Source organism: Sinohyriopsis cumingii, chromosome 13 (assembly GCF_028554795.1).
Source record: "Sinohyriopsis cumingii isolate HCF-2022 chromosome 13, ASM2855479v2, whole genome shotgun sequence".
NCBI classification, from domain to species: Eukaryota; Metazoa; Mollusca; class Bivalvia; order Unionida; family Unionidae; genus Sinohyriopsis; species Sinohyriopsis cumingii.
This window is the reverse complement of record NC_142973.1, coordinates 42,844,250-42,858,521: the sequence shown is the minus strand read 5'-3', so window position 1 is coordinate 42,858,521 and position 14,272 is coordinate 42,844,250. Positions and strand designations below refer to the sequence as shown.

General features: G+C 34.3%; 1 protein-coding gene across 2 annotated transcripts in view; it reads left to right on the top strand.

Annotated features, from left to right (window-relative positions):
* The first annotated feature begins 252 nt into the window (after positions 1-252).
* Positions 253-14,272, top strand: part of LOC149785301 (uncharacterized) — a 56,361-nt gene continuing 42,341 nt past the window's right edge. For both annotated transcript variants that reach the window (XM_089979185.1, XM_089979184.1), the window contains exons 1-3: positions 253-521; positions 7,628-7,894; positions 9,053-9,156. In XM_089979185.1, coding sequence (XP_089835311.1) covers positions 351-521; positions 7,628-7,894; positions 9,053-9,156 — 542 coding nt within the window. In that variant the 5' untranslated portion in view covers positions 253-350. The remainder of the gene's footprint in view (positions 522-7,627; positions 7,895-9,052; positions 9,157-14,272) is intronic.

Below are 14,272 nucleotides of genomic sequence, written 5' to 3'. Positions count from 1 at the left end.
TCATATCGATTCTAATAAAAGGTGAAAAGGACTGGTCATTCGTGTCCAGCTGCTACAATTACCGACAAAAAACAAGGATCAAAAAGACGAACTCATAAAGCGAATTGTAACTATGAGCAGTAATGAATCTTCGCGCCATAATGTCACAGTTCGTATATCTCTTGCTGAGGTCGTTGTAGGAAATGTACTCTGGGAAAGACTTAACTATTTAATGACGTCATTACCACAACAACAGTTGGGAGTGACGTCATGATCTCCATGTCGTCGAAGAACAATCTTCTGTCTTCTTCACAACATGGCGATAAAATAGAAATAAAATCATATCAGAATCGGAGGAAAAGTATCCTGGCATGGAACGTTTAAGAATTGTTAAACGAATTAAAAGTCCCCCAAAGCCGACATGTTTACCAGCAGGAGACGCTCTTCCTATCTGGGAGAATTTGCCATTGGATGCCAAACTTCCGATGCTGCCAAACCCGAAGGGAACTGTTATTCTGTGTACAACAAAGTTAGGAGAACCGGTAAGTTTTTCTAAGAAATAATGTGTTAAAAACATATTTTATATTAACATATCTAATCTGCTAGAATACTATTACCGTGCTGCACACCCCTACCATAACCTCCAACTCTTCTCTCCATCCTTGGAATTTTTCTACATGGGTTTGCCCCAGTATGGAACCAGAGTAAATTTTGCGTTTGCAACTGACCACAGATAGTTCATAGAATTTAAAATCATCAACAATACTGCAGTAACTGGTTCCACGCAGCAAATGGTACAACCATCTTCTATTTTACACTCATGGTCATTTCCATGACCGATTTTATTTCAGTTTACCCGAGTTCCGCCCACGAATAATCAAAAGTTACTATTGGCCTAAAGTTCACTGAAAAGTTTTGAAACATGAATGCTGTGACACCTTTTTTTGTCACTATTCACTATTTGATGAAATCATCAGATAGACCGCGGTTAAGCGGGTGCTCCTTGTCGGATATCTAATATTTGTATTGCGCAAGCGTAGGTGTTTAGGGATTGTTGGATGAGGCAACCTCAGATTATATAAGCAAAATAGACTGAATTGAAAGCTATTATTTACCGTCAAATAAAATCGATCGTGATGAAAATTAGCATCGTTTTATGACTGAAACCATTAAATTGCAGTCTTCCACAATAATAGCTAACGGGTATGGGTAGTACTTGATATGTCCGAAAGATTTTGTTCTGTTTAAAATCGACCCAACTTAAAACAAACAATTTAGAGGACGACTGCAGGTTAGCATGTACAGGAATAGCACGCAATATTAGTGAGATCGGCTATGGATGATTTCGTGCTTTAAGAAAAACAAATTAATTTAATGTAGCAGTATATATTTTGTTTCGCTCTTGTTTTGAAGTTATATGACAAAGAGTTATATGATACGTGTATCTAAGAGCTCTGCCGAGGACAGAATTGGTGGTCAATAGTTTTATTATACTGACAAATGTGCATCGTATCCAAGGGAGATATCTATTTATGATTCATGATGGATAATCATTTTGCTAAACCTGGATTGTCTGCTTTGGGATATATATATATATATATATATATATATATATATATATATATATATATATATATATATATATATATATATATATATATTTATTTATATATATGACCTAAAAGGCCATTTGATCAACACTATATTAATATTACAATTTTAGGTCCATCAAGTTTGTTACTGTTATGATAATTCATTCAGCTCAGCATTCAAGCTAGGGTCTCGAAATTAGAAAAAATTCTCTAATTTGTTTCATGCGCGAACGATTTCAGCAACATTTATATCGATATACAGCGCAGCTCCACTCAGTTGTTGTCTACTGTTTAACATTGCACGAGCAAAGACTTGGACACATTATACACAGGCGTAAAATGGCACAATACGAGACATTTTCTTCTAAGTGGCAAAAGACTGCTTGAACTACAAGTAGTCTAAAATACTAGCACGGTAATACGGCGTTAACGTGAGGGTATTTTGATGTGCTGCTACAGGAACGGGAGGGTAATTTGACGTGACCATAAAGGTAATATAAGAACAATTCATTCCCTGGTTGCATAATAAAAATATCAAATATGGTGCAGAGAAACGGATGCTGGACATGGGGACTGGTAAATTGGACACTAACGATTTCTGAAGTCACGATTTTGAATGAAATAAATATATCGTTCATAGTCCGCCCTTAAGGAAAAATAATACTGAATATCTAGCGTATGCCGATTTTTGTGACCATGTTTGACTTAAGACATGCTTTAACGTTTCAAGATTTTCAAGAAGTCGGTAAATTCTCGGTTTTTACTTCATCTACCGTTCTTCAACTACTGTCTTCATCACTAATTCGTTATATTCGGCTATTGACTCTTACTCATGAACTCGGCGGGGGGGTGAGGGGTGAGGTGCGCTTTACAGATATTATGAACTTCTGAGAGAGTAGATGGTGTAAGCTGAAGTTATTTACATTTGCAACATGAACAATGGAGAGAATTTGGTATACATCTATGTTACTTTCTTGTATGTGGCTAAAATTGTGTTGGATATTGTACTCATTGATATTGTACTCATGGATATTGTATTCATTGACATTGTACTCTGTACTCATTGATATTGTACTCACTGACATTGTACTTGAACCAAGCACACAGCTAACTAACACGACTGCTCCCATGTGCTAAAAAAATCAACCTAACCCTATGCACACAAGATAAGAAACTGTAGACAGCTATTGACTCTTGGTCATGAATGTTTTTATCTTCTACAACATTTAAAAAAAATCATATACAGTTGCTTATACTGAATGTATTGTAGTGCAATGAAACCTGAAATTAAATCTTGAAATACGTATTTTAAATAAACAGTACTCAACTGGCAACTGGTCTTTATTTCACCAACATGTTTGAGTTAGTTTTGACTTAGGACAGAAAGGTAGTTCAAAATAAAATCAGATTTAATTTCATCTGATAAGATTGACGGATTCAAGACATAAAAGTAGGTATTAGGGCTGGGGATAATAATAATAATAATAATAATAACTGTATTTTCTGAGGATAATACATATGGTTCTGATTCAATTAATCGATTTTACATGTAGTCCTAAATAATAGAATATTAAAATTATAAATGGAATCTATATGTACAATTAAAACTCTACTGACACACTCTCATGTAATCTTCACACACACACACACACACACACACACACACGCTTAAATTACAACGCACATAATATATGCATAAAGGTTTGAAATTTTAGAAGAGCGCTCTGAAAAATGTTTTGTAAAGAGTCGCTTTTCTTTAGTCAAATGAGCAAATGAGAATAGTCTCCCTTGACTGTAACTTGTGAATGGGTATTTGAAGCTGGAATTGAGAAGTCATTGATTATATTGCGGAACCATGTTATGAAACATATTATATATCAAAATAGCTTTCAAGTACATTACTCTATGGTTTAAAGGTAACCACTATAAATTAATGAATAAATGCGAGGATGGAAAGACTATACTTGTACTAATTCTAGCTGCTCGTTTTGGGTGCTTAATTATTTAAAATTAGTAGCATTGCTATTCTCCCAATATGTGTAACCATAATCAAACAAACGCAATATATATATATATATATATATATATATATATATATATATATATATATATATATATATATATATATATATATATATATATATATATATATATATATTAAGCTCAACATGACGAAATTTGACGAAATCTAACAACATAATTTAAAAAAAATAGCATCGATTCTGGCACATACAAAGACATTCTGTTGAAGCCATTATGGGCGATTCTAAAGAAATAACGAACTTTATTTGATTTTCCTATGATAAATGCTTCTCAATAATTAGCCTAAAAGTTAGTCCCCTGAACAAATGTATTGATATTGTTCGTTCCGCACAGATTCGCGAATGATATCTGCGTCTATTTGTCATTGATTGTACACGTCAGCGTCTCAATATGTAGCTAACATTACCGAATTCTTTCGTGCACAAATGATTTAACATGATATCGATATACGCCATTCGTTAGATACATGCTGAAATAGACTTGCCTGTGACACCTAACCCTCCATCTTCGAGATGAGTTCTGGAAGAGTCCATATCTGTCATTAGGAAGAAATCAAAGGGAGGCAACTACATTAGGCCGGATAAATCCGAATAGAAAAGCTCATTACCCCTTAGTAAATAAATCGATTCTTCCATAGGTCATAGTGATATCGAACATGGTGATACCGCCTTGGGCCCCGCCTTTTCAGGAAATCACCTCCGCAGCCTTGAGGCACCGCATGCTGCCTTAGGTCTCACTGGACAGTTTATCTGGTGAATTTTCATCCGACGATGACCAATTACAGAAAAATGAGAATAATTTTACACTGAAGATACAAATAAAAACAAACTAATGATTTTTGTAGAAAGCATACATGTGAGATTTTGACTGCAGTAATCAGGTTAATTCCTGATGCAACTGGTGGTTTTTATACTGAACCAACACTGCAATCAACCCCTAAATTTTACATTCATTTTTGACAAGAAATAGCTATTTTGAATATTTTTCTGTGACAAGGCAGCTAAAAGAATCAGTATGTGCCTTATGCATGAATAAAGTTCACTAGTACTATAACAAATTAGCATACTTTTCATCACCCCTCAACCATCTAGATTTTTAGATATTTACCTCTGTAGCAGACACACATAAATACGTAAGCCAAGTCGACAGCTCATTTGCAGCCCAAGTTACGCATTTGATCTCCAATGCAAATCTAACTGTGACAGGCAGTCACCAACAAGCCAACCTATTTCCAAGCCTAACTCAAAGTAAATCTGAACCACATTATAGATTTAGCTTATGTATGAATTTATAAATGCTAGGCTTGTGATAATTAGGTTCATGCCTTCTTCCTTAAAAATTAGGGGGGTGTCAAAATACGAAACTATCCAGTGAGACCTTAAGAATTCAAATAGCAGTCTGATTAAGGGAAAATCTTCTTATTTTCAAAACTTTGGCCAATTCTAAATAAAACGCAACCTTAAGAAGTTTAAAATTCAAAATTGTTTGTTTCCTATGATTTATTGAATTTATCGATGACCAAAAGCTATCAAGCAGAGCAACAGCTATGAGACAGCTTCATACTTCATGTATTACTTTCCCCTCTGAAACATACAATTTCTTTATAATATGTCAGTTTCATCATTTTTCATAGCTAATACACCCTGTCTTGTGAGTGCCTGGTGATATCAGAGATATCTGAGGGCATAAATAATACAACTCTTCATGCAATCTGAAATAGTAGTGAATAAAAGATGTAAAAAAAAGCCAAGCTGAATTTCTTGTACAATAGCTGCAGAATGTACATGCTAAGTACTTGAAAGAATAATAACGATGCACTGCATATATAAACTGACCAGAACTCTCTCACTGATTTCATGAAGAAGGTCAAATCTATCCTAGAATAGAGAAATCCAAGATAGACTTAAGGGAGGCAACTCATCAGGTAACATCAAATGTATGGACCAATCTTTGTAAACTGAACCACATCAGTTGGGAAACTTAACCAATGAAATTCTATACCCATATTGATCCCATCTGTCGATAAAACAACATGCAAGGATAATGTATTTTAAGAACACTAAGAAGGACACCTCTAAATCATTTTCATACTGTCCGGCACATAATGTTGTTGAAGTTGCTGCTATTTAGAAGTGTGTTTGGCTAGTGATTGTCACCTGCATAGAATTGAATCTAAAGCAAATAGAAAATCATGCAAAGTAAAAAAGGGGAGGAGAAAAAACACAATGGAAAAAGGGACATCCATTTAACATAACTCACCAAAAACTTCAATGAAACTGGTGCAGATATATTTGTTCCTGTGAAAGCTCCACAACAATTGGCATGTCTGACTCCCAATAAATTGTTGCTGTTGTCCTGCTGTTAGCAATATCACTTTGGCAGGTGTGCTCCCATACACCTTGAGGCCTACAAGAAAATAAAACCCTGAAATTCTTATATATAGGTCATTATAACTTAAATTTCTGTAAATAAGATGAAATATATGTATTGAAACATTACATCATGAGCAGATATGGATGTAAGAGCATTAAATTAAGGCAATCATCATAAAATTAGGAAAATATACTAAGTTTGTACTGAAAATGTTGATAAACTGAATAAGTATGTGAAATACTTCAATTAAACCACCTTGCATGAAACTTATAAGGCTTTTGTTGTTCATTAGGAGAATGGATCAGGAGCACTACCTGGTAGCATTAAAACTGTTGAGTTAAGTCCCTTCTTCTACTGTGATTAAATGCAATCAAATCTATATGAAGTGTGTGTTTGGAATACCTAACTATGTCAGATTCAAGATATGGAGGTAATAAGGATATGATTTATGGCACAGTGAATCACATTTGACAAGACTGAAAAAATGACACCGGTTCTTAAGGTCTCACTGGACAGTTTATCTGGTGAATTTTCATCCGACGATGACCAATTACAGAAAAATGAGAATAATTTTACACTGAAGATACAAATAAAAACAAACTAATGATTTTTGTAGAAAGCATACATGTGAGATTTTGACTGCAGTAATCAGGTTAATTCCTGATGCAACTGGTGGTTTTTATACTGAACCAACACTGCAACCAACCCCTAAATTTTACATTCATTTTTGACAAGAAATAGCTATTTTGAATATTTTTCTGTGACAAGGCAGCTAAAAGAATCAGTATGTGCCTTATGCATGAATAAAGTTCACTAGTACTATAACAAATTAGCATACTTTTCATCACCCCTCAACCATCTAGAATTTTAGATATTTACCTCTGTAGCAGACACACATAAATACGTAAGCCAAGTCGACAGCTCATTTGCAGCCCAAGTTACGCATTTGATCTTCAATGCAAATCTAACTGTGACAGGCAGTCACCAACAAGCCAACCTATTTCCAAGCCTAACTCAAAGTAAATCTGAACTACATTATAGATTTAGCTTATGTATGAATTTATAAATGCTAGGCTTGTGATAATTAGGTTCATGCCTTCTTCCTTAAAATTTAGGGGGGTGTCAAAATACGAAACTATCCAGTGAGACCTTAGAACCCCGCACATCCTAGGGCCGGGCCTGGTTTTAGCATGTATTTAATGAGATATGTTACGCTGTATGCCTATTCGAACGATGTTGAAATACTTCGTGCGTGAAACTAATTAGACACTTTAACTACATTTAATGACGTTAATTTGAAATTCACTCAGTTACAGGCCCTGATATCATCCGCAATGCTATGCGGAACGAACTAGAATATCTTAATTCTTTACCTTGATCCAGTCATCATCTAAATAAATAAATATAATAAAATAAATCTCGGAACTTGAGTTTTGAATTTCAGTTTTCACTCTGAACCAATCGAAAACGACGTTGCAAAAGTAAAAACTTCATGAGTTGTTGATATAAAAACTTCGAATTCGAACTAAAGTACATAAGTTTTGAGTTTGCAGAACAGATTTCATATATGTGGGCGAAATGTATGCTTTTGCTGTATGAAGTTTCAGGAAAAATAAATTTCAAGGTTTTTATTCCCACAGAAATACAAGAAAAATCCGGAACTGGACTTCAGTTTAAGCGACCCGTATGGACACTACATGTTCCATAATTATGAACCCCTTAATGACCCCCATCTGAAGTCGTTCTTCAGTTCCCCGCCCATGCGCAGGCACTTGATCCGGCAAAGGTTCATTACTCCGGAAGGCAAGGTTCTCTGCACGCTGCAGGAGTTCAACCAATACAGGATGTACCTCAGACAAATCTGGCTGCTAGAAATGGCCCATAGAGAAAGAGAAAAGCAAAGAGAGGTAACTATTAATTAATTAAGTAAGCAAGTAAGAAGTAAGTATGTAAGTAAAAAAAACGCCAGTCGATCAGAAAACGTTTAAGAAAAATATACACTTCCGTCGTTTTGTGCTCATCGGCGAGATGTTTCTGACAGCTTCAATCTAACTGCCCTTTGAATTACAAGAAAACAATATTACGTTTATTCTGTTGAATTAATTGTCCATTTACCTTTAAAATAGCATAATTTATCCTCAGAAGAAGGTCAAAAATCGCAGAGACGACATTTCTGAAATGTAAGATGTAAAGATGGAATATCCAGCGTAAATCTACGAAAACAGTTCTGCAGTTTGGAAAATTTTGGGATTGGTATGGACCATTTGCTTACGGAATTGCTCGAACATTTTCACATTTGGTTGCAAACGTTCTACACGTGGCCCTATAATCTTTTTCGTTGGATAGGCAATTTCAACGGAGTTTACTTTTAGGAACTTTCATTTAGATTTACTCTTTTCTTGGACTACTAGATTTTATAGTTTACAGAGAATGCCCATGTACTAGATATCTTAATTAACTGCAGAGCTTTTCTTTCAGTCGCTCAGTTTCCCCCCAAAGAGTAGCAATTGGAGAAAAAAATTCGAAACGCGGTTCTTCGTTCGCTTCTTGCTGATAATGTGTGTGAGTTCAGAGTATGTATGTATGTATGTATGTGTGTGTGTGTGTGTGTGTGTGTGTGTGTGTGTGTGTGTGGAGATTGCTTTAATTTTATGATAGGTCAAATAGTTCATTTTCGACGTATCGATATAACTTTTAATAAATTCAGAGCAGATTGGTATTTCTTAACTACATATAATTTTTGTAACGACTGCGTATGTAATAACATCCCATCTAAATGACATTGCAGATGGAATGAGAGTTTCTGAATCAGAACAATTACCATCAATGATTTGACAATGGTATTTAGAGGAAATGCATTATAAGTATTCATCTTTGGCTTCTCTAATTTCCACATGATCGTCAAAATTGCATCTTACAAACAAAAATAAGAAACACCATTTCCTTACAAGTTTAAGGAGTTTTGCAGTTCCTTGCTTTTACTTAAAATTTTTGTTGTTTTAAAAAACAGCATTTATGGACTGTCTTAAATTCATACATTGCGTTTTTTAAAAACAAAATAATAGATCACAGATCGTAAAGAGATCACAATAGACCGAAGTGCCAAAGAGTCCAAGAGAAGCATCATCCGTGAACGGATAGAGCAGCATATGAAAACAGAAGCGGAAAGGTAGGTCTCCAGTTAATGTAGCAAGACGACTTAGTTAAACATGCCAAAGACAATTCTCAACCTGTACAATACGATTATTTTATTAAGGGGGAGGGGATTCCAGTATTTTTTCTCCACTCATCAATGGAGCGTGGTTGACTTTGTTTAATGAATCGAGGAAGTCAAGACACGTCAGTATCATCACCCATATCTGACCTAAACAGACAACAATATCAGGCCATGTTGTAACTACTCAAAAAGTCAATAAATAATGCTTTGTCATCGAAGAAACATTGTCATAGAACGCATATTTAATTGTATCTACTACATACATCAAATTCACTACTATTGATTAACATTACCAAAAGCAAACGAAATTGTGCAATATTCATTTACATTGCTTAAATAATCATACAAACAAAGAAACAAACAAACACAGGAGACACATAAACAATGAACTGAAAATAAATGAAAACTGCAGAAGTTGCATTGAAAAGCGCTGTCGACTGCATCGCAATAACTCTGCTAGATTTATAACCCTTGTATTTATGAGTTATTAAAGATACTATCAGCACATAAAGTAGCCATCCAATTAAGTAATGGAAGGGCAAAGTTAATGCACACACCCCCCCACCCCCCCCCACACACTTTGGCTTTCTCAAATCTAATAAATCTGATCAGGGGTCAAATTTTATGTCACAAATTTTCCAGCTGTTTATGAATGGATTAGGCATTAAAAATTTAAATCTTGTACCTATCACCCTGAAAGGCAATAGGCTTTAGAAAGATTTCATCAAACTTTAAAACATATGATTCGGTCATAGTGTTTTCATACCGTAAAAGACTGGGACGAAGATGTTCGTTCACTGTTGTTTGCTGTAAGGGAATCAGTTTAATAATCTTTAGGATTTAGTCCCTTTGAACTAGTTTTTGGACACAATATCCGTGTTCATTAAGGTTGTTAACAGAGAAACTTCTTTCAAGTGAAGATAGCGGCATTAATCTTCTCTAATATGTTTATAATTTTAAACACAAATTGTCAAAGGCTTGTGAACTCGCAAGATCTAGTCTACAGTCTGCAGTTAAGTTACGACAAAAATACAAATGAAAGGAGTTTTCAGCCTTGTGATATAGTTCTGGCTCTCTGACCCTAACCTCAAATTTCTTTTCAGGCTAAGTACTATGGTCCTTACACACTTGAAAAGAAAGCAAGTAATTTAAATTATGTCATTAATACTATTAATACTCGTGGGAGGCGAAAAGAAAAACAACTTTGCCATATAAATATGTTAAAAGAGTATGTTGACAGAGCTAGCCATGTTAATCATACAGTCAGTTTATTTGTACCTGTCCCTCACATTGGGGATTTAAGGATGGAACACAATCGGACAGTAGTGACTCTGGTGTAACCAATCTTCGGAAATACTGAATAATCTAGACCAGAAATTTTCATAAACACAGCCACAAGAAAAGATGAAACTAAAGATGCTTTTACTTGAATATGAGAGGAAATAAAATCTACCATGACGTTGAAAAGATTCAACACCTGTGAAACAGCATCCGTACACGATGAGCCGTCTCGAACAGTAATGTTTAAAAAATGAAATCGAGTATGCGCTGGAGAATGATTTCAGAGAACAGAGTAAAAGTAACTGGAGTTCTCCTTGTATTCTTGTACCGAAACCAGATAATACTTTCCACATGTGCACTGACTATAGAAAAGTGAATAGTGTGACTAAAAGAGATTTATTTCCATTGTCAAGAATCAATGACTGCATTGATAAAATTGGAAATGAAAAATATGCCACCATATTTGATTTTTTAAAAGATTCTGGCAAATTCCACCGACGTCAAGGACAATGGAAATTTCTGCATTCGTACCGCATGTGGATTTTATCAATATAAAGTGATGCTGTTTGGGATGAAATGTTCACCTTGTATTTTACAACGTTAAGTGAACATGATTACATCTGGTCTAGATAATTGTTACATCATCTACAACGATACCTGGAAAGATCACTTGGAAACGATTCGGAAATTCTTTGATAGACTCACTGATGCAAATTTGACAATTCGTTTAGGTAAAAGTGAGTTTTGCCATGGTTGTGCTACAATTTTAGAACATACTGTGTGGCTCGGACGAGTTGAACCCTTATATTATAAGGTCAAGGCTATTTCTGAATTCCTTGTGCTCATCAGTAAAAGCAACTGGTGCGATTGTTTGGTATGGCTGGATATTATCTGAAGGCTGGTACCAATATTTCCATAATTGCTGAAACCCTGAACAATTTGTTGAGCAAGAAAATCAACTTTCATTAGTCTAAAAATGTCAGGAGGCTTTTGATAAGTTAAAGGCCATTCTTAAGTGTACACCAGTTGTTTCAGCTCCATATCGCAGTCAATTATTTAAAAATGATTGCAAGTGGTGTTGGGGTTAGTGGAATATTGATTCCGGAAGACAAAAATTGTGTAGATCATCCAGTGTGCCATTTTCCCCCAAAATATTAAATAAGCACCAGAAGTATTTTTCGCAATCTAATATATATGTTTACTTTAATACTGGCTTTGGAACATTTTAAAGTGTATATTAGTTCAGCTCCTTCTCTAATTATTGTATTCAGTGATCACAACCCTTACTTTCATTGGCAAAATGAAAAAAAAATCAGAGATTAATATGGTTGAGTTTGATATTGCACGAATACAATATTGACATCAGGCACATCAAGGGAAAATATAATCTAAATGTATATGCTATTACGTGTGTAGGCTCGAATAAACAGTAACACATAAATAGTGAAAACAAAAAGCTTTTAAAATTTAAGAAATTTATTTTCCTGGAAACATTCTGTAAAAATAATAAAAGGAGAAGAACTTACGGTTTCAAGAATCAAATCCCAAAATAATATAAGAATAATCAACGAATTATTTTACAAAAGTCCTAGTAACAAATGTTCTAATAATTTCAAGTTCGAATCCAGATGGAAAATCCAAGATGGGTGACGATGACATATGCTGTAGTCAGTACTGTGCTTATCTACAGTTCCTTGTAGAAATACAAATAATGGCACTCCGGTGTTGGAAATCCAATTAAAATTTGTAAGCAATGTCTTTCCAAAATTTCTGTGTGAACACTCCTCAAAATATTTCCAGAGAAAAAGAATTAATCCTTTTGAAATCGAACTGTTCTGAAGAAAATTATAACTCAAAATCTGGCTACAACAAAATAACTTGACATCAGTATAAAAAGCCCCAAACTGAGATCTCTCTCTCTAAAACAGAGGTTATATTGATCTAAGACGCAGTTTCGAAATTCCCCCAAGTTGCGAAATCAGAAAGGGGGGGGGGTCACGTGATCATGTTTATATCACGTACACAGAATATGGCCTTGATTAGATCAATAATTTTCTCTAAGAAATAAAAAAATAAGAAAGTTGATTAGATCTTAAACCCAAAGCCCCATCATGACCTTGACAACAACCAATCATTTTAAAATAAAAATAGAACTTTGTTTACTAATTTTGAATCAAGGTCAACATCCAGGCCAACACCTGGTGTTTATGAAAAGAATGATTCAGGTCAGCCAATTTTATGGAAAAATATCATCTCCAGTGAATAAATTTACATTATAATAGCATATAATAGAATAAAAAAATTCAAAACTGACAAACATTTAAATTAAAATAAATATGAATTAAATCAGATATACGTAACAATGCATTTTTACATGTATAAAAATATTATATTGCTTCATGTGCATTATGTGTCTTTCATAAAACTTCATCTTCATTTTCATTTCAATCAAATGTTCATTTGACTAATAGTTTCAAGAAAGCTTTAGTAGATAAATATTTCTCACCCATGCGACTGAGAAATCTACTTGTTTTGCTAACCTTACTTTTCTTGTCTCAGTCTAGTCATCTCAGACCAGTCGTCTCAGTCAAGGTGTCCACGCGCTCAGAAGTACTTTAAAAAAAGAAACCCTTGTTGTCTTCTGCTGTGCCTGCCGTAGTTGTACTAATATCAAACAACAACAACAACAACAGCAACAAATATATAACAAAAATATAGTAACTTAAGTTAAATCCATCTTTGAGAACACACCGTACAAAAACATTTCGAGAGATACAAAGACAAACGCATATGATGTCGAGCTTTTTGGTATTATGCTTGTTCATTCCACAAAGCATGGTCAATTTTATCCTATATGCAGGCCTAGCTCAGTATATTTTTAAATCAGCGTCATTAAATGTAGCTAAAGCTACCTAACTAGTTTTCAATACTTCGTGTGAAACAAATTATATACTGTTAGCTACATTTAATGACGCTGACCTGAAAATGACTGTGCTACAGACAGGATAAAATTCTCAATGCTGTGTGAAATGAACAATATAACAGAAAACACTGATCCATGCATATAGACTATAGACCTATACACTTCATAGCCTCCCAACTCTCTTAACAACTACGGAAAACTTAGTAACAGCCAGAAAAGTGTTATATAAAACATGCTTTTTTATAATTTTGTTAAGCATCTCCATTGTGCCCCGGTTGAATCAAAAATATACCTACAATATTTAATGACAAATAATACACTTACCAGCCAGAAGGAATCATTTATCCGTCAGTACATTAATCCATAAGCAAATTTCACTGTAGCACTTGCCATATTTCCAGGAGAGAAAAATAAATGTTCAAAGAATCCGTGAACTTGAAAGTTTAGCACATGGTTATCCGCTAGAGTCTGTTTTTGGAGGGTCTATTATACACGGGGGTAATTTTACAATCAATATTAAGGACAACACAAGTATGTCACACACAGTTTCACCTCCTCCAAAGAAAAGAATAGTTATATACGATAGTGACACAGATCTATAATTACCCATGAATAATCTAAAGAAAGATATTACTCTTCGTTACAACTCGTAATAAATATAACTACAGCAGAGCCGAGTAGCCAATATCGTTTTATTATTTTACAATATAACTTTTCAAAATTGGAACTGATGAAAATAAAACAGTTTCTTGTAATAAATATTAATTATTTATTGTCAATTTCATATAACATCCATATATTAAATGTGATAATACCTCATTATTATGCGACATTTTATGTTGTTATTTTTCTTTCCTCACGCGT